Source organism: Polyodon spathula, chromosome 20, assembly GCF_017654505.1.
Source record: "Polyodon spathula isolate WHYD16114869_AA chromosome 20, ASM1765450v1, whole genome shotgun sequence".
NCBI classification, from domain to species: Eukaryota; Metazoa; Chordata; class Actinopteri; order Acipenseriformes; family Polyodontidae; genus Polyodon; species Polyodon spathula.
In genome coordinates, this window is record NC_054553.1 from 6,017,139 (window position 1) to 6,037,415 (window position 20,277).

Consider the following 20,277-nt stretch of genomic DNA (forward strand, 5'->3'; position numbering starts at 1 on the left):
GTTTTTAACAGCAGGTAGGACAGCAGTGTCGCTGCCTCTCGGCTACCACCCAGGGTGAGAGGGAAGTTCAGTCTCTATGTTCATCCTACCTTTGACTAATATAAACTCTTCAAGGTGTCCATGCCCTGTATTTAGGAGACAAATTTAGGGCCATTAGGAAATAAGATGGAAATGGCTATCGCTCTTAGAAAGAAACTTGAGGTGAAAACGCTCCATGTTTGATTGCCAGTAGACTGAGCCACCTTATGCCTCCCCCTGCTGTCCTTACTTTATTTTCACTCTTCTAAGATTTAAAGGTGTAGTTCCAGCTCCGTGTTACTGTAGATACTTAGTCATATACATTTGTTCGGATAACCCCTGCTGAAGTCAAAGTAAAAGGAGGTGAATAAAAGGCGCGCAAGATAAATCACAAGCTGGTAAAGTTGATGAGATGGATCAGAAGCTGGTAATGTGATTCGTATTCCATCTCTGCCATGCTGTGCTACCTTTGGTAAGGCTGGTCTTGTATGTCTCTGGTGCGGTAAGATGAATTGGCCCTTGTTGCCAGATTTATTATCTGCTTCTTGTGATGTTGTTTCATTGATTCTGTTTCATAAAGCAGGTTTCAGAAGGGGAGGGGTTGCTGCCAGGTTTTTGTTTTATTCTTGCTTTAGAGGACCACCTTTGTTGAGATGAAGGGAACAGTACAGCCTTGGGTTTATAATTGGTAACTCACTTAACTTGTAATGCACTATGTAGATATAAAGTGTGTCCCTGGGATCCGTGTCGATAGTTTGCATCCTTAGATGAAAATATGTTGACTGTTTTACTTTTCTCATTTATTTTGACCTTTGCCATGCAGTTTTTGGTTCGCTACCCCCGGGTGCTGTAGGTTTTCAAAGCATAATGAGGTTTGCTAACTGCAAGGCCTAGTAGTCAATTTTAAAGAATTATTGGGCAAGGTACAATACTGTAGCTGCTTGGAGCACATGAGCTTCATCAGTTGGTTAAAATCTGTAGTGATAGTGTCTTATCTTAAAGAGCACGTAATCTTACCTGCAGGAAAGGACAATGAATCATTCTGCACATCCTCTCTACAGGAGACCACAGAAGAAGAAAAAAAAAAAAAACTTACTTTTGTCCATACTGCAATTATTTCCCTCTCACTTTGTATCCCTTAAAACATCTTTTATCCAGACTGTCCTGTCAAACCATGGGTTCCAAACTGCTTCTCTAACTGTTTACATGGGATGAACGGCTCTGCAGTAAAAAAACAGTAAAAGGAGCTTTCAGGTGCATGCTATACATGCGGCAGCGTTTGTCACGCGCCCACTTGCAATCCTGTCAGTACATGCATTGCTTTAACAGCATAAACAAGATGGTGACAATGGAAATTGCTGACCAAATTTTGACCTGTTTTTCAATTCCGCCCCTGTTGGATTCGATAAGCTCGGTGTCTGTAGGCTGTGCGCCTTAAGATTCTGCAAGGAGAGTAGGTGTGTAGTAGTTCTCAAGGGGACCACCACAGGACAACCGCCACCTCTCCCCTAAGTCTCCGTTAATTAAGGCTAGACATTTTTAGCATTTTCATTAGGAGCTTTATTTCGTGCAGTTTGTGGATATTACTCCTCAGGCAGTTTAATAAAATTTATGAAAAATATTGAGGGGAAGTCATAACTACTTTTAATTATCTTTTTTTTTTTTTTTAATAACAAAAACAGCAACAAGAAGTGTTGTGATTCTGATGCTGCACTGTAATAGGCACATTCAAATGAAAATGAGATTTTTGAGTTTCTCGGCTGCATGCCTATTTAGAGTAACAGGCAGGCTTTAAGTGCGGTTGCCAATGGGTTTCAGATTACTGTCCTTACCAGTAAATTGAGCAGTACAGTGCAACACTAGCCAGTGCTGATGATGAGTTTTCTCTGCTGCTAACCTTTTTTTTTCTTTTCTTAAAAGCACATTTTGAGTACTTTGTTTCCTATTGAAATATATAAAAAAATGTAGACAATTATTGTAGCCAAGTGTTGTCTTGGTTATAATTTCTATGGTTTATTTTAAAAATTGCTTTTATGACCGTTGCGCATTTTGTACAAACCGTAAACTGCTTTCCACTTCAATTCTGTCACAAGCCTGTTTGTGATTTTCACAACTGTCTTAGGATTGACCCTTTTCACTAAAACCATGTTTAAATTAGTGGGGGGAAAATATTGCAGGAAACATGGTTTTTAATAATGCAGAAATTGAATAAAAAGATTAGATGGTGTTAGCCCACATCAAGATTTGTTAAAAGCTCTCTCTCATTTCTAGCTTTTAGATGTTTCATGCTTATTTATAACTGTATGGATGCTTGGCAACTGGTAGCCTACCTGCTGCTTTTGACTTCATTAGGGATGCACTGAAAAACAAGTTTGTTGCATCTTTAGAATGGTTTCTTGGTTTTATTTTATTATTGTCAGACACATTAACTAGAGGAAAGTACAACCAGAATGAAGTTTGCCTTTAAAAGATGTGTGTTATCTGTGAAGAGGATGGTAAAACATCTAATGCTTCCATGTACATTTCTTTAGCCACAATTTAGCCCCGCCCATCCTCCCCTTAAGAAACAAACCACAAAAACAATGCCCAGCAATTGTATGCATTGTTACAGTGATCAAATTGAATAATTACATTTGAATAAAGTGCTTTGATAATGTCGCTGGTGTTCTGTGAAATATGTATTATGTTGAAGTGTAAATATTGTTAGTGACAAAATTAACTAGCAATTATGCTTATGTACATGTGTTCATCTTTTATATTACACTCATTTAGCAAATAGTAAGCTGTAATTGCTGTAAATCGTGTGGCCCCTGAAGGCTTACACTACTTTGCTGTTACAGTGGGCCTGTGTTACAGAAATCTGTTTCTTGCTTAAGGGTTAACCCTTTTCAGCGTTTGACCTCTTGTGTTGCGAAACAGTCCAAACCAAGACATTGTCTTCCTGTTTCCAGTTACTACATCTGAGAGCTCTTAAACTTCTGTAAGTGGCAAGGTAGTGTGGAGCACAACCAGTGCAGCTATAATCTCAGAGGTGTAAGCTAGATTTGCTAATCTTCTTGACTTTTTTGAGAAGGTCAAAGATAAGTTTGGCAAACTATTCAGCTGTGCAAGTGGGTGGTTGTCAGTGGACAGTATTGAAAGGGATCTCAAGGAACAGAATCCAGTGTAGTTGCTATATAAAGAAGCCTTTAAACTGAAATGAAGAGTTAAATTCTTATTATTCCTAATATTCTTAAACTCTCATGTAATTCTCCAACTTTCTCCATAGAACTTTGCCGTTGGCATAGTAACGGCCTTCGGAGAATCTTTCTATGCTATTCTCAGCAGCGTGGGGCCGCTTTCTGTATGTCTCTTGCAGGTGGTGTCTCTCTCACCAGTACCAGGAAGGATAAGGTGTTCCTCCCTTCCTGGTGCAATGCTTGTTTCTCAAGGTACAAGGACACATATGGCATAGAGAGGTTGGGAGGATGATCTAAGGCTGGTCCTTAGTAGATGGAAGAATTCCAGACCTGAACAACTCGGACCTTGGTCTATCACCTGTTACTGTCTTGCTGTTTTGCTCCTGGGAGGAGCACCATTGTAACTTGTAGTTTGTTGGCTTGTGTGCTCATGTTGTCTTGCTGCTAGAACCTATCCAGGGGCTTGGGAACTCCCACCCCGTTTGGACTATGCTGTGACACCTGCTAGAGCAGTCCACAAAAATGTACGTCACGTTTCTTATTCAGTTGATCCATCACACATTTTTATGTATTTATTTATATTCTTTACAGAATTCCAGTAGTTACAGTTCATAGCTGCTGTTCGGACACACCAGAGACTCAGACCTAAGGTGACAGGCATCAATTCTAATGATGTACAAGGACTACAGAGCAGGAAGAGCTGGAGGTAAGGCATTCTGTTCAAGAATACAGAAAATTAGGAAAAAACAAAACAAAGCAACCTATAGCTGGGTCTGTGCTTATTCAGTATCAATTAGCTGCAGTGCACGACCAAGCAGCGAGGCATGTGCTTTGCTTTGACTTTCTGATTATTTTGTTCTGTGGTTAACAAGCTTGGGTGGTTACTGCCCCCAGCCAAAGGAGGATGCCACTGTTTTCTAAATATCCGCCTATATTTCATTGTTTTAGAAATGAGTCCATTCACTGCCAATCTTGTAGATTATTGACTTCTGATAGGCAGGTACAGACTGACCTTCAGGGCTCCAGCATTTTAGTGAGCTGCACCTCATATGTATCAGCTGTCAAGATGATGTACAAATTATTAAGCTGGTTACATTTTCCACTGTAATTATATATATATATAATATATATATATATATATATATATATATATATATATATATATATATAATATATAAAAAAAATCCACTCTCTATTTACTTAAACACATTTAAAAATATATATGTTTACATAACAAACTTGTATAGTGGTTTCTGGTGGGTGATTTCTTTTCTTTACAAATGAATGACAGCTGGTTCTCTTTTGTACAAACATGTACAACAAACGCATATAGGCTTGCATATGAACACCTACTGAAAACAAGATGAGACATCTCTCCTGCTTCATGGAAGTCGTTTGTGGACAAAAAATACAAAATGTTTCTCTCAGATAAATTGGCAATGATTAAAGCTACCATATGACTCCTTGTTCATTGGGACAGGTTATGCTTTTCTACAATCACAATTTATTCTGGAACGTTTCAGTTGTCTCTGGTATCTTTCACTTTCTTTTCTTTAAGAGAAGCAGGACTACACTTACCAGAATGCATTGGGTGTGAGTTAAAAATCCTCACCTTGGACACTGTGCTGGTTCATATTTTTGTAGTCTTGTTTGCTGAATGTAACGAACAGGCTCTGTGTGAGACTCCCGGGGTGAGGTATCTCTTTGGAGGTCTAGTTAAAACTTCAAAGACCATATTTCTGTCTCAGCTCTTTTTGTAATCATCTTTATTAGTAGTTTAATCTTTCTTAGTGCTGTCAAGCCACAGCAGCTTTAGTGCTTCGATCGGATGCCTCAAACTTTTCTTTTTTCTGAAGCACAAAATGGCAAAATTTTAAAATCTGTAACATTATGGAACTAAAGCATTGCTTGTATATTTTCTAAACATAATCGCCTTTTTACAAATTAAGAATGTGTTATACAGGTTTTGATAGAGTAGTATGAATACAAGAGGAATGCATTGTAACCCATGGCAGCTTAATCATGTGTATTATACACAGGATGCATGTTATATTGTAAAGATTATGATAAAAAGAAATAGCAGTAGAGGGAGAACCTCACAATCATCAGCATTAATAATTCTTAGGCCTTTCCTCACTTCTGGAGATTTATATACAACCAATACCCATCTGTATCCAATCAGATAATAACTACACTATTACTTTTGTTCTCATTTTCTTACCTTTTAATCCGAATACAGAGGTACAATAATTTGTAACCATGTTTCCATTTTGGCTTTGTCCAAGCCTTAAACATTTAACGGTTTTCCCTCTTTCAGGAATCAAATGCAGAAGATCTACCATGTTTGCCTGAAGTGGAATCCGTATTAGGAATCGTACACACTTCACACACCAGTGCCAAAATGCTCATCAGCTCTGGAAATCCAGTTCGATTCATGTCATGGATGAGCACGTATACAGTGTCTCTAGCAAATATTAGAATTTTTTGTTAATTGCATGTTGAATGTGTGTGCATTGACTTCTGGAGCTGACTGAGATGTTGCACGCTTTCCTATTAACAGGGTTTGGATTGTAACCCAGAAAGGAAGGCTAAACAGAGTAGGGTTAAAAGGTATCCTGTGCAGTGTATAAAATCTCTTCCATAAATATTTATGGGCCAAACTCCCCAGAGGGGAGCTTGCTGGAGTTTGGACCTAATCCAATTTACAGGATACCGCAGTCACTCCCTACCAGCACCACACAGGAAGCTTATACTATTAAAATAAGTTTTCTGTGTCTTAAAGAAGCAGTGATTTAAAAAAAAAAAAAAAAGTCCTGTATCCCTTGGCAAACCTGTGGCAGTAAAAACACCCCGCCTTCAGTATCTCTTCAGAAATAACAATATCAGTGCAATCAGATGTGGCCTTTTGAGGCTTGCTTACCCTCTAAGACTAACACTGTTTTTGGTTGCTGCTTTCAGTTTTTGTACCCAATGATGTGCTGGAATGCAACAAAACATACTTGCAAGCTGGTGATTGTAGAAACAAATTCAGGACCTTTAAAAACCGGTGGGGGTAGCCCATGGGCTGCAGTGCTCTGCTTCAGTGTGACACATGTGCCAAGGTGTTTTAATTGTCTGGAGGGAGATGTGACCATTCCTATTGTCGCTAATTCCTTCTGAGAAATTGTGGTTGGAAAGCTGCAGCAATGTCCGTTCGAGCCTTTGTTTGAGATGGTTTCTTGTTTGCAGTCTCCTGCCCGCTGCATCCCCAATATCAGTCCCCTAAGAAGTCTAGTCCTATCGGCTGTCTTTCTCATAATGACTGATACTTACTTGAATTCCATTTGAGTGATTTAATCAGTCCTGTGAGATGCGGATCATTTACACAAATTATTATTTTCAGTTTTAAGATTATATTTATTGGGTCCAGTGTCTCTACTGGTTGAGCTAAAGAATGCTTTAACTTCACTCTCTCATTGCTGGAGTTCAAGGCAGTGGACCCCACAAACCTGACATTAAGTGCTCATTGAGAAGCATAACAGCTGGTTTATGTCAAACTGCATTCCAGAATTTGATATGTTTACACTAGGACTTGTGGAGCTTAAAGACATGTTGGAAAGAAAATGTGCTGCGGCTCTCTAAATTGCCACTGGAGTTCGACTTCATTGGTTTTCACATCCATGAAGTGTACTCAGAATATAGGGCACCAAACTTACGGTTGCCATTGCTGTGGAAATTCCTGTAGCCCTTATCAACTGTAGGGGGTGATATGAGCTAACCCAGCCATTAATATGGAGGGCTGGCTGATGATGTTAAAGGTTACCATTGTTTCAGATTAAACAAGAGGTTTCACAGCATGCAGAAGATTGCTACAGTGTAATAACATTCTGTAACATTTCCACCTTGATCACTGACTTTTACTTTCCAGTGTAACAAACTGTATATTATTATACTGCATGATATATATGATGTTGATCGTACAAAGTACCCCCCACCCCCCCCCCCCCCCCCCCCCTCTGCTGTTACTTTTCAAGTTTAAGTACAAAGTCAATGTTACAGACCTCCGATCTGGATTATATAATATATATAAGAGGCTGCATGGTCCCTGGTTCAAATCCCAGCTCAGCCACTGACTCATTGTGTGACCCCAAGCAAGTCACTTAACCTCCTTGTGCTCCGTCTTTTGGGTGATTAGGTCTTTCATTGGTAGATACTTACCCAAAAAGACTTGCGGCTGTAATTGCTGCCAAAGGGGCTTCCACCAAATATTGAGTTGACAGGTCTGAATACTTAAGCAATCAACATATTTCAGTTTTTTCTCTTTAGTTTTTGCTGACATTTACTGTAACTTCTTACCCTTAGAAGTCTTCAGTTTGAGCATTAAAGTTTTGAATAAAATATTAAGTTTAAAAAAATTTGTATATACACTGAACAAAAATATAAACTCAACATGTAAAGTGTTGGTCCCATGTTTCATGAGCTGAAATAAAAGATCCCAGAAATTTTCCATAAGCACAAAAAGCTTATTTCTCTCGAATTTTGTGCACAAGTTTGTTTACATCCCTGTTAGTGAGCATTTCTCCTTTGCCAAGATAATCCATCCACCTGACAGGTGTGGCATATCAAGAAGCTGATTAAACAGCATGATCATTACACAGGTGCACCTTGTACTGGGGACAATAAAAGGCTACTCTAAAATGTGCAGTTTTGTCACACAGCACAATGCTACAGATGTCTCAAGTTTTGAGGGAGCGTGCAGTTGGCATGCTGACTGCAGGAATGTCCACCAGAGAATTGAATGTTCATTTCTCTACCATAAGCTGCCTCCAACATCGTTTTAGAGAATTTGGCAGTACATCTAACCGGCCTCACAACCGCAGACCACGTGTAACCACACCAGCCCAGGACCTTCACATCCAGCTGCTTTACCTGTGAGATCGTCTGATACCAGCCACTCGGATAGCTGATGAAACTATAGGTTTGCACAACCGAAGAATTTCTGCACAGACTGTCAGAAACCGTCTCAAGGAAGCTCATCTGCGTACTTGTCGCCCTCACCAGGGTCTTGACCACTGGCACGCTGGAGAAGTGTGCTCTTCACGGATGAATCCTGGTTTCAACTGTACCGGGCAGATGGCAGACAGTGTGTATGGTGTCTTGTGGGCGAGCGGTTTGCTGATGTCAAAGTTGTGAACAGAGTGCCCCATGGTGACGGTAGGGTTATGGTATGGGCAGGCATAAGCTACGGACAACGAACGAATGCACAGAGAAACCGTGACGAGATCCTGAGGCCCATTGCCATGCCATTCATCCGTCGCCATCACCTCATGTTTCAGCATGATAGTGCACGGCCTCGTGTCACAAGACACTCTACCCAATTCCTGGAAGCTGAAAATGTCACAGTTCTTCCATGGCCTGCATACTGACCAGACATGTCACCCATTGAGCATGTTTGGGATGCTCTGGATCGACGTGTACGACAGCGTGTTCCAGTTCCCGCCAATATCCAGCAGCTTCGCACAGCCATTGAAGAGGAGTGGCGCAACATTCCACAGGCCACAATCAACAGCCTGATCAACTCGATGTGAAGGAGATGTGTCACGCTGCATGAGGCAAATGGTGGTCACACCAGATATTAACTGGTTTTCTGATCCATGCCCCTACCTTTTTTTTTTTTTTTTTTTTTTTTTTTAAGGTATATGTGACCAACAGATGCATATCTGTATTCCCAGTCATGTGAAATCCATAGATTAGGGCCTAATGAATTTATTTCAGTTGACTGATTTCCTTATATGAACTGTAACTCGGTGAAATCTTTGAAATTGTTGCATGTTGCGTTTTATATTTTTGTTCAGTGTATGTATGTATGTATGTGTGTGTGTGTGTGTATACAATATACAGTGGCTCTCAAAAGTATTCACCCCCCTTGGACTTTTCCACATTTTATTTTGTTACAACATGGACTCAAAATCGATTTAATTAGGAGTTTTTGCCACAAAAACAGTCCATAATGTCAAAGTAAAACATAAAATCTACAAATTGTTCTAAATTAATTACATATATAAAACAGAAAATATTTGGTTGCATAAGTATTCACCCCCTTGAGTCAATATTTGGTAGAGGCACCTTTGGCAGCAGTTACAGCCATGAGTCTATTTGGATAAGTCTCTACCGGCTTTGCACATCTGGACACAGCAATTTTTGCCCATTCTTCTTTGCATAATTGCTCAAGCTCCGTCAAGTTGGATGGGGACCTTTGGTGAACAGCAATTTTCAACTCTTTCCACATATTCTCAATTGGATTAAGGTCCGGGCTTTGACCTTTTTGTTTTTAAGCCACTCCAGTGTGGCTTTGGCTGCATGTTTGGGATCATTGTCCTGCTGGAGGATGAATCTTCTCCTAAGTCCCAGGTCTCTTGCAGACTTCAGCAGGTTTTCCTCCAGGATTTCTCTGTACTTTGCTGCATCCATTTTGCCCTCTTCACAAGCTTTCTAGGCCCTGACTCAGAGAAGCATCCCCATAGCATGATGCTGCCACCACCATGCTTCACGGTAGGAATGGTGTGCTCGGGGTGATGTGTGGTGTTAGGCTTGCACCAAACATAGCGCTTAGCATTGAGGCCAAAAAGCTTTATTTTGGTCTCATCAGACTATAGAATCTTCTTCCACTTGGTCTCAGTGTCTCCCACATGCTTTCTGGCAAACTCTAGCCAAGATTTGATGTGAGTTTTTTTTCAACAATGACTTTCTTTTTGACACTCTCCCATAGAGGCCAGTTTTGTGAAGCACCCGGGCTATTGTTGCCGTATGCACAGTGTATCACAGCTCAGCCGTGGAAGACTGTAACTCCTTTAGAGTTGTCATAGGCCTCACACCTTAATTACACACAGATGGACTCTATTCAACTAATTATGTGACTTCTAAAGACAACTGGTTGCACCAGAGCTTATTTAGGTGTGTCATAGCAAAGGAGGTGAATACTTATGCAATCAATTATTTTCTGTTTTATATTTGTAATTAATTTAGAACAATTTGTAGATTTTATTTTTCACTTTGACATTGTGGACTTTTTTGTGTTGATCAGTGGCAAAAACTCCTAATTATATCCATTTTGATTCCATTTTCTAACACAATAAAATGTGGAAAAGTCCAAGGGGGGTGAATAATGTGTGTGTGTGTATCCAATATTTTCTTTGCTGATGCACAAAAGAGAAATGCTCAGAGGAAGATTAAGCCTGCTCTTGTAACATTTCATCAAAGAGGAACATCCCTCTTGGCTCTGTGATGCCCTTTACAACACTGCAAATTACCGGATTTGCTTTGTGTCTCTGCCCATTTAATTAATTAACATGCTGTTTTTGGTTATGTCATTAATTCATAAGGACAGTGTTTACAGCAGTTAATTTGCAGCTATCACCTCCAGTCTGGATTTGACAGTGTTCTTTCTAAAATCTGAACAAAAAACACTCCAGAAGGTGCTGTTTCGTATATAGGGTCAGAAATCTGTTCATTGTATTTTATGTTGTTCTTTGGTTTGGAAAAACTCCAAAGCAGGAAGCATAGTGTTCTGTTTATTTAACTTGGTGGGGATAACCATTAAAGTTTTAATACATTTTATTTTATAATCAAACTACTAAAAGACCATTTGTTACAATTGGATCTTTCCGGTGCAGTTATGTCTTCATCTGCTTAATTTTTTTCAATACCAGGATGCCACTGGAAATGAACGTTACAGCTCACACATCATGCCATGGTATAATTTATGGTAATCAGTGGCTTGTCAGAACAAATTCTCTGTCTCTCAGTACAAAAGGATGTTGTTTTCTTCACTTGGATAATGCACTGTGTTCGTCTCCAATAGCTAAAGGGCCAAACCTGAGCAATAGGGAGTGATAATAAATTCTAATCATGGGCATGCATGTTATGAAGTTGTGATTTGACAATGCATGCCATATTGTTAGGCACTGATGTTTGAATATTATTGAAGTTTCACAGAACATCATGCTATGTTTTCACCTTCCACACCTCCCCATTCCTCTCTTCTGCCCAGCCATTCACCACTAACCACACCACCGCTACAGTAAGGAAGAATGAAGCAGTCACACACTGTTACAGATCAGAAGAGCCAATTCCAGCCCCCTTGCCCTGGAGGTATCTGCAGTTTACATTGCCTGCCTTTTGCGTGTATATCTGTGTGTGCTGGTATTAGCTTTAAGGATCCTCCTCTGCTTGCCCTGCCTACTGTGGATCATTCTGCTGTGTGGAGCTGAGCTGAGCAGAGGCATTGTAGCAGAGCTAGGGATTGTTACAGCTCACATTACACATTTGTTCCTGGGGAATTTAAGCTGAGGGAAGTCTGATCGTTGTCACCAGGGCTTTGGACAATGTTTCTTGTGCAGTACACAGGTATTTGTCAACTTCACACTGATGATGTGATGGTGTGTTTGTGTGTAATGTTTTTTGGTTTCTTGTTAGGTTACGCCATTGATTCTAGCTTCTTGTGTTTTATGTGCTTGTGATTAGAAAGATGAATGAATGAAATAAATACATTTTATAGCAAAAGCAAGCCTTTTTATACCACATTAATAAACACAGAAGGAAAATTACTTTTTGGTACAAGAATTAAAAATAAATAAGAGCACTATATAAAAGTCTTTGCTAGGTAATCAACCTTTGTCAGAAGCAATAGTGAGCAATACCGTATGCTATGCATTGGGTTCCTTGTGTTATCTGCACCTGGCCTCGCTAACAGCGGAGATGGCTTTAGAAGGTTTCATGAGCTCTGTGATGATCTTATTTCCCTTAGCTCCCTGTATATTTTCAGTGTATGTGGTTTTGGAAAGGAATTTCCCATACTCTGTGTGGTTTTTAAATAATGTATGTATGCACTGTATGACGGGGATATTATTACGTTTTCAATAATCGTAGAATTGAGACATTCAAATTAAAGGACAACAGCAGTATTTTTTTTAAACTTTTAGCCACATGTGTTTTTTTTTTTTTTTCCTCTTTTCATTCTTGTCTCATAATTCATCATGAACCATTTAAATTATCCATACAAATGTACAATATTTAGACTGTACGCTATCTAGTATAATTGCAATAGTTCACTTTACTTATATGCATAAAATAATGTATTTCCCTGGAGTTTTAAAACCATTCTGGTGCCATTACTAGACTTTAAATAAATAGTCTAACACAGTTATATGCAAATATATACATTATGATATGTTGCATTTTTTTTTTTTTTTTTTTAAACTGTTAGCTGATTTCTTTGTCATACTTTATATTTTTTTACTGTGGGTTGATCCTACAAAGTTCTTGTAGATCTTTGTTTCTGCGAGGGGAATTTGCAGCCATTAACTGTAACTCTGCGAATGACCCTTTATTGCTACCTATTGATTAAAATGTGCCTGCCAAACACAGCTGTATCAGTTTGATCTCCTCCTTGCTAACTGGACTTGAGGCATGATACAGTTGTTTTTTTTGACAGATTTTCATGTTCCCAATCCATTCCCTAAAAATTTCCTTTGCAGCATTCGACAGAAGAATTGCTATCCTGTGTGCAGAGAGTAGTTTGGTGCCATGCCTCCTGATCCCATAAATGAGCAATATTGCCATTGCATTAAAGGCAGCCAAATGTTCTTCAATAAAACATTTTTGTTAGTTTTAGCTTTATTGTGTCAGGGGTCCCAAGTTCTAATACATTACAACAGAACTGGACTGTTTGCCAGCAATCTTTTTTTTTAATTTTTTTATATATTTTTGTTAATGGTCATGTACCAGTAGGTTTGATCATAAACATTATCATAAATTAATCAAACAGTAGTCATTTGTTAATCACAAGAAATGTAATTAAATCAATCAAGTACAATTTAATTGTGTTTTTGATTATTTATATATATATATATATATAAATCTATATATATTATATTTATATATATATCATCTTTTTTTTTTTTTTGCTAACCTTTTGTGATTTTTCTTTCATGTTTTACTTCAGGGGGAAATGGATAATTTATGAGTGCACAGACCCAAGCTTAGCAGTTCTGCCACCTGGTAGATGGCTTTTGCCATTTTCAATGCAGTAGGTTCTGTTGTGATAATTGTCTCCCTTGCTCCTTAAAAGATTTTCAATGAGCCAGAGAGTGTCTTTTGTCTTTTTTTTTTTTTTTTATCTCTCCATCTGCCGGAGTGAATCATGTCAAGTTATATCAGTATGGGATGTCATGATGGATACAGGTCCATCTGGGAATATGACATCTGTTTGCTTTTATCTTGTAGGGCTCTGCACCGATCGATTTGTGATTACTGTACATTTCCTGAAATGCCGTGTCTGTGTCTGTGTACAGTTTGACTGGCCTAGGTTTAAGATCCAAAATCGGTCAATAAAATGCAGTAATACTAAAAATAAATAAATAAATAAATAATAATAATCAATGTTTGTTAAATAATTTTTAGAAACTGGATTATAAAGTTTCTTCATAATTCTCTTGTGTTTTATAGTTTTATAAAATGCAACAATACACGAAATTCAATATAAATATCTTGGTCTTAAAAGTATTTTGAAACAAGAACATACAAAACTAATTTCTGGTGCCATACTAGGTTAAAGAAGTTTACTTGCACATTACTTTCAGGTATATCATTGCACTTGTTAGATTTTTGCCTAGGCAGTGTGTTCTGAAATCAGAACCAGGCCCTGGCTCCCATGAATATCAGTCATTAGGGAAAACAGCTAATTGAACATAAAAGGAGTTCAAGGGAAACACATTTTATTTGTGTTGCATATTAAAACTTTAATTATAAAAGCTTGACTTTATTATTATTATTATTATTATTATTATTATTACTGTTATTTAATTTATTTGAACTTTGCACTGAAACATAATAACATGAATTGTTTTTAATCCCTGATGGTGTGACCTACGACTTGATCTTACATTAACTGAAGTGCAATATCTGCCCCGGAAGGATGCTTGCAGCAGATGTTGACACCTAAAGGAATCATTACTACACATGGCTTTTTAACATCAACATCAAAGACCTTGCTATTTCCTCTAAAGACATTTTTTAAGTTATGTTTTCTTCAGTTCTCTTTCTTGACAAATTTTAATTGCGCTCCACACACATTACAACTTTAATATCCTGAAACAATCACTTCCCTGCCATGGAGAACTTAATTGCAATTTGAGATTTTATTACATTATAAATGAGGAAGGCTGTTTTCATATGAGCTGTACAGCAACCGCCTATTACTTTGTAGCATAGTATCGATGGCTGAACTTTGATTACTAGGCTGGCCACCTGCATAGCTGAATATAAGCCCCTTTCTCTGTTGTCTTAGCACTCTTAGCTAAAATCTGATTACCACCAGCAGCAAACCAAATTTAGGCTGTCTCCCAGTAGACAGCTTAACCCAATTGGAATTCTGCAGTTGTTGAAAAGCAAAATGCATTTGATGTTACTGATAGAATGAGCTTGTCTTCACAGACTATTGCAGTAATTGAGTTTCTAGTATTTGCATTGATTTGTGTGTTGTACATGCGACAGGATCTCTTGCTGCTCTAGGCTCCCGTGGATTGCTAATTAAAAGCAACGGTACCTTAAGCTTAACAACTGCATGACTGATAATTGGTATTGTAATAGATAGCAGCTGGTCCCTTTTGAGAGTTGACCCATCTCTGTGTGCTGTACCAGTGCTCATCTTTTAAAATATATTTATATTAGAGTGCTTTGCTGTGGTGGTCTAGAAACAACAAAGCTGTTGAGTGAACAGGGAATAACATTAACCTCCTGGGTCACCAAGGGAACCGAGAGGCGGGGCACAAGATCTACATCATATGTCATGTCACTAGCCACACATAGGAATTATTACTTAATAGTTTGTGATTTATAAAGCTAAAGTATGTACAAATGCAAGGTAGGTACTGTAGATATTTCCACAACTGTGAAAGTCGTTATTTTTGGCTTAGTTGACCTATGGATATGAACAAAATGGTTTGATCCTGTTTCAGCCTTTTCTAAAATGTGTCCGTTGATAAAAACTTGATAGATTTAATGAAAATCAATGCCAGAATAGTGATAGTAGAAACAGAAATACCGTAGTCATGGAAGCAATCATGAGCACTGTAGTGTACCGGATTGTGGTGTTTTTTTCTTGGTGTAGCACATCCCCTGGCTCGAGATATATATAAACACTTGCTTCTTGGCAACTATTTTCATTGTTTGGGAACAGAATGCAATATGAATGCACTTACTAAAGAGTGTTTTTCAGCAGTAGTAATTATTTTATTTTGTTTATTAAATTCACACTGGTTAGGGAAAACATCAATTATTATGTTGAATGGAGCCTTAAACAGTAATACAGTCTGCTGATCTGGGATGGGTAGGTTACAATAGAAATGGCATGTATGGAATTAGATCAACTAGAACCTGGAGCTCATAAAGTTGATCTAGAAGTGTACTTGGTTATACGAGAATTCATGCTACAGGATCATCTGCTGTTAGAGGTTGATGAGGGGCGTAGAAGTGAATAAAGATATATAGTTAGTCAGTTTGCAGTGTGATGAATGCATGCAACTAGTATTCCGCTTCTGATTTGGGGTCAAATATTATTCTGAGCTAAGTCAGGGTCATGTTTAACCAATTTGCCTTTCACTACTTGAATACATCTTTCCCTGCTGCAAAGATTGAGTTGTGTTAGTATTGGCTGATGGAGAGGGAGGTATGTTTACCAGCTGTGGGGATGCACGCCTTACCAGCTGTTGATACACAGAGGACCCCAGTCTTGGGTGCATTCATTCAAGTACCCTTTAAACACACTCTAAATACAGAAATTTGGGAGGAAATAAAGAAAGGTAGTGTTTAGTTGAATGCGCACTCTGTATCTTTTGAAAAGGCTGTATTATATGTTTGGGTTTCCTGTTTTCTGTGGAACGTCAGTGCGTGTGTAGAGACCTTGCACTGCCAGGCTCCTGGGGTTTTGAAGGCAAGCTATTCAGTCTGACTTGAGCCTTGTTATGCCAGCAGTTTGAAGCAACCCAAGTCTGTTCCTTGTGGCATACAGTGGCCCTGCATTAACAGGCACTGAGTAAAGCAGCAAGTATATTACAGTATGATCTGGGTTTGTTTATGCAAAATATGTACAGTAGGTACATGCAGCATTCTACTGTTGTGTAAATGAATGGTCAAGTATTAATTCGGAACAGTTTTAAACATTTTGTCTGGTTCCACTTGGTGGCCATGCACCCTATTGAAATGTAGCTCGTTCACTGCTCTCACAGATAAGATGTTTTTTTGTAATGATCATCTTCAAACGGCAGTCTGAAAAAGGTCAGTGCTTGGGTCTATAATCAATCTTCATCTGCCCACCATTACCTTGCTTCGTCCCCCATGCAAGATATGACCTTGAAAGAGTCTTCCACTGATGTGCACCGTTGCCATTGTTCAGTTATGAACTGAATGTAGAAACAAAATTGCCTCTCTCAGTTTAAGCTGATTACACACCTGTAGGGTGGTGGTTTTTTTTTTTTTTTTTTTGCATAACTGTGTACTAGAGTTGTGATCATTTGTATTGTAATAAAGGCATTTAACCAGAAGCACATCGTAGCTTATTGGTTATTGAATAAATACATGTGTTTTGTAGTGGGTATGAATACACACTCTCCCTATCTTATTTAATTTTAGTATTTTAACAAAATAGTCCATCGCTAAATAATCATTTGATCTTATTATGCATCACACAAGTATATCATATCGTGATACATATTGCATGATGACATTAGTGTATCATTGCACACCCCTCCATTCAAATAAACAATATTTAGCATTATATTTTGTAATATCAAACTTTGTAAAAGACTGTAAAATAACAGATTTAAGGTATTCCTTATTGTAATACTGAATCCTTTTTATTGATGACACAATTTAAGAAAAGCTGTTGTTTTTTTTAAAATGATGTGTTTTGTTATAGGTCCACAATCAACTGTACAATATGAATAGCTTTCCTATGATAAAGAATACAGCCCTGTTTGATTGGTAATTCATTATGGCAGTCTGGGATATGGATGAGAGATTGGTTGCTGTCATCAGTAAGAATCATGGCAATCAAACATCACGAGTGAGCACCTAACAGCATGTGTCACTCAGTGTCACATAGAATTTAATTCGGACATCATTTTTTGTAAAAATGATATTGCAAGTGTCTACCGGAAGGTAAAATTAGTGCTGTATTTCATGTTAGGTTTCAGAATGTGTCGGCTTTTTGTTAAGTATATGGAAAACTACAAAGCGGAATGTCATTCAATATGTTAACGTAACATTATTCGGCAAGTTTCATTCGACTTTATGAAGCAAAATGTGTTAATTCTATAGGGTGATGCAAAACATTTGGCTATAGGTGTATGTGATCAGATAAGTGGCTAGCAAGAAAGTCCGCATGTTGATTAGGTTGCATACAACCGGGTTACACAACTAGAGTGCCTAAGTGTGATTCCAGATTTCGAACAATAGATTATAACTACAGAACACAATAGGACATTATTATACTGTGTTGTAACATCCTGTCTCTTAGAGTATGGAAAGAAATGCCCCTCAGGAGGGAAACCTTCAAGTATTGCATGATTAATCAAAACAGCTGAGCTGTGCATAACTTGATGGACAAAGTTAAATCCCTTTGGTGTGCAAGCTAGTCTCGACAGGTACAAGGCAAAATAGTTTCCAGCTGTTAGTCATAAGCTGGCCTACCAGGAGGTTGGGGTAACAGTTACTGTAGCAATACATTAACAACTTGAACACTGCAGGAAAATGCTTCTAAATCTATCCTAGGGTTTCAAACCTTTGGGACCTTTTTGCTTTTAACAAGGAAAAGATTTGAGATGTATTCGGGCGTAGTCAGTACATTTACTTATTTTAATTTTCGTACCACGTAATTCAATATATGACCATCTCAGTTCTCTTCAAAAGCTGTTTCAGAAATGCATAGGCTGAACTTATAAACATTTCAGTTCATAGGGAGAGATAGAAACTGGAGAGTTGTCAAAACCCTGTCATGGAGTATTGGTAATTAGAGGCGTTGTGCTGTTAGTTGTGCTATTTTTTGGATGGAAGAAAATTTTAAATGCATAGTTCTAATCATTCTTTTTTTGATCAACCCCATTTGTTGTTTGTGGTGAACAAAGCGGTGTTGCTGTAGTCTGCAATGACAGTAAAAGATTTTGAAGAGGCTATAGATATCAACGGGACATGGGAATGAATTTATGCACAAAACGAAGGCCAACATGCATTTTATTTAGTGGCAAAGCAACATGTAAGAGAGCCTAAATAAATAATGATTAGTATGATTTTAACTGAAGCCTGTGCCTCTGGTGCCTCATAGCTGGCTAAGGCATTGAAGTAATAATCATAACTTTTAATTCTGATACAAGTTCAAGTAACCAGAATGTAAGTTAGGAGCTCTACCAAAAAGAAAGTCAATATGGAGATAGATCTCTCGCACTGATGCCACAATAGCTGACTTTTACATGTTACTATACACAGCACTAGATGGATAAAATAATTGGATCAGCAAATCATCAAATGGTTAGTTTTATGGACTTTTTACGTACTGTTTTATGACCCTGTATTTCAGTGGTTCCTGTGGAACGTGACATGTTTTGCAGGGAGCTTTGAGGCACGCCTCACTAGTTTAGAGATCAAAAGGTCTTCATAAATTGTAATTACAAACTTTATTTCATTCCTCCTGCTTTTTTGCTTTAAAATGAACTCTGGTTTTTATTTATTTTTTTATGAAATGTTTTAAAGCAAATATTTTCATTAAAATGCATTTGATACATTGTGGTATATATTTTGAGATGCTGAAAGAGAACCTTTTTTATGGTAGGATGACCTCCAATTCATGGAGGGTTTTGTTTTTTTTTTTCAGCAAGTGAAAGGGTGGAATAAAACCTTTCTGTATCACTAATTCACTGTGCCAGAAGCACTAAGTGCCTGTCATGTTATTGAACCTGAAAGTGTCTACTTTTAGCTCTTACTTGCACCGTTTCTTTCTTTCTCACATGCTTTTATGGCTTGAACAGGGGTTTGACTCCCATTGTTTTGTTCTGACCCTGTTACTATGACATTAAATTGTCACTTTCTCAATCAACAATCAAAAATCAACAATCTACTGCTTAGGGTCAGCAGAAGGTTATTGCTATAGAACTGTAGATTGCATTAGTCTAACTGGGTTAGTGGTCCCTGGGTTGTGGGTTGGTTGGATGAATGAAATATAAAACAGAAGTTGTATACTAGCACTTTTTAAAGGGTATTGTATCATGAAAAGGTGAAGAAGAGAACAGTAGGCTATTTCAGGCAATAGGAACACAACCAACACCTTTCTTGTTTTAAATTAGTATGATTCCTTTTTGTTCCATCTGAGTGGATTAATTTGGTCCCATGCGACACTCTGCCCTCGCTTATGTGGGGACAAATCAATCCAGATATACTTGGGTATAACTAAAAACTGTTAATAACATCTCAAACTTTGCTATGAATTATTTGTGGATGGTTGATTTTAAGAAACCATCCACAAATAATTTGCCGCCATAATCTATTTTTACTATGCGCTTCTATTTGGGATTTAATATGGCATAATCAATTATTTTGTTTGTTTGTTTGTTTGTTTTTTTTTAGTTTTAGGGTATGTGTCCATACATTATTTTAGGACTTAGGTGGAAAAAGTATGCAGATTGATGGTATAGTGACATTTTGTCACACATACGTTGTTGACAGGATTTCTGTCAGTTTGTGTACTGAGCAGCAAGTAATTTACTTTTCTTGTACCGTATATTATATTCCCTGGAGTTCAAATGCCATGCTTTAGTAATTCTGCATTTTACTGTATGACCAGTTATTGTCAAAATGACACCTTTAGATAATTCTGTCAGTCAACCCCAAACAGCAGAGTCCATTGTAATCCTACCTTTTTGTAGTTGTAATTCAATTATAAGCCGCTGGAATTTCTTCCTGTGCTGTTTGTGCGGGGGTGGGTGCTTGTGTGAAGTTGCAGAGGGGTTTGCAGTGCTGCTGTGGCAGTATCTAGAGTATGAAGAGGAAAACA

General features: G+C 38.0%; 1 protein-coding gene across 15 annotated transcripts in view; it reads left to right on the forward strand.

Annotated features, from left to right (window-relative positions):
* Nucleotides 1-20,277, forward strand: part of LOC121295452 (ecto-NOX disulfide-thiol exchanger 2-like) — a 114,826-nt gene that overhangs the window by 26,460 nt on the left and 68,089 nt on the right. For 12 of the 15 annotated variants that reach the window (XM_041220074.1, XM_041220085.1, XM_041220077.1 and 9 more), the window contains 3 exons: nt 3,789-3,903; nt 5,515-5,648; nt 11,227-11,327. In XM_041220074.1, coding sequence (XP_041076008.1) covers nt 11,267-11,327 — 61 coding nt within the window. In that variant the 5' untranslated portion in view covers nt 3,789-3,903; nt 5,515-5,648; nt 11,227-11,266. Of the gene's footprint in view, nt 1-3,788; nt 3,904-5,514; nt 5,649-11,226; nt 11,328-11,359; nt 11,583-20,277 lie in introns of those variants that run through there. The other 3 variants (XM_041220075.1, XM_041220083.1, XM_041220084.1) reach the window with 3 other exon arrangements.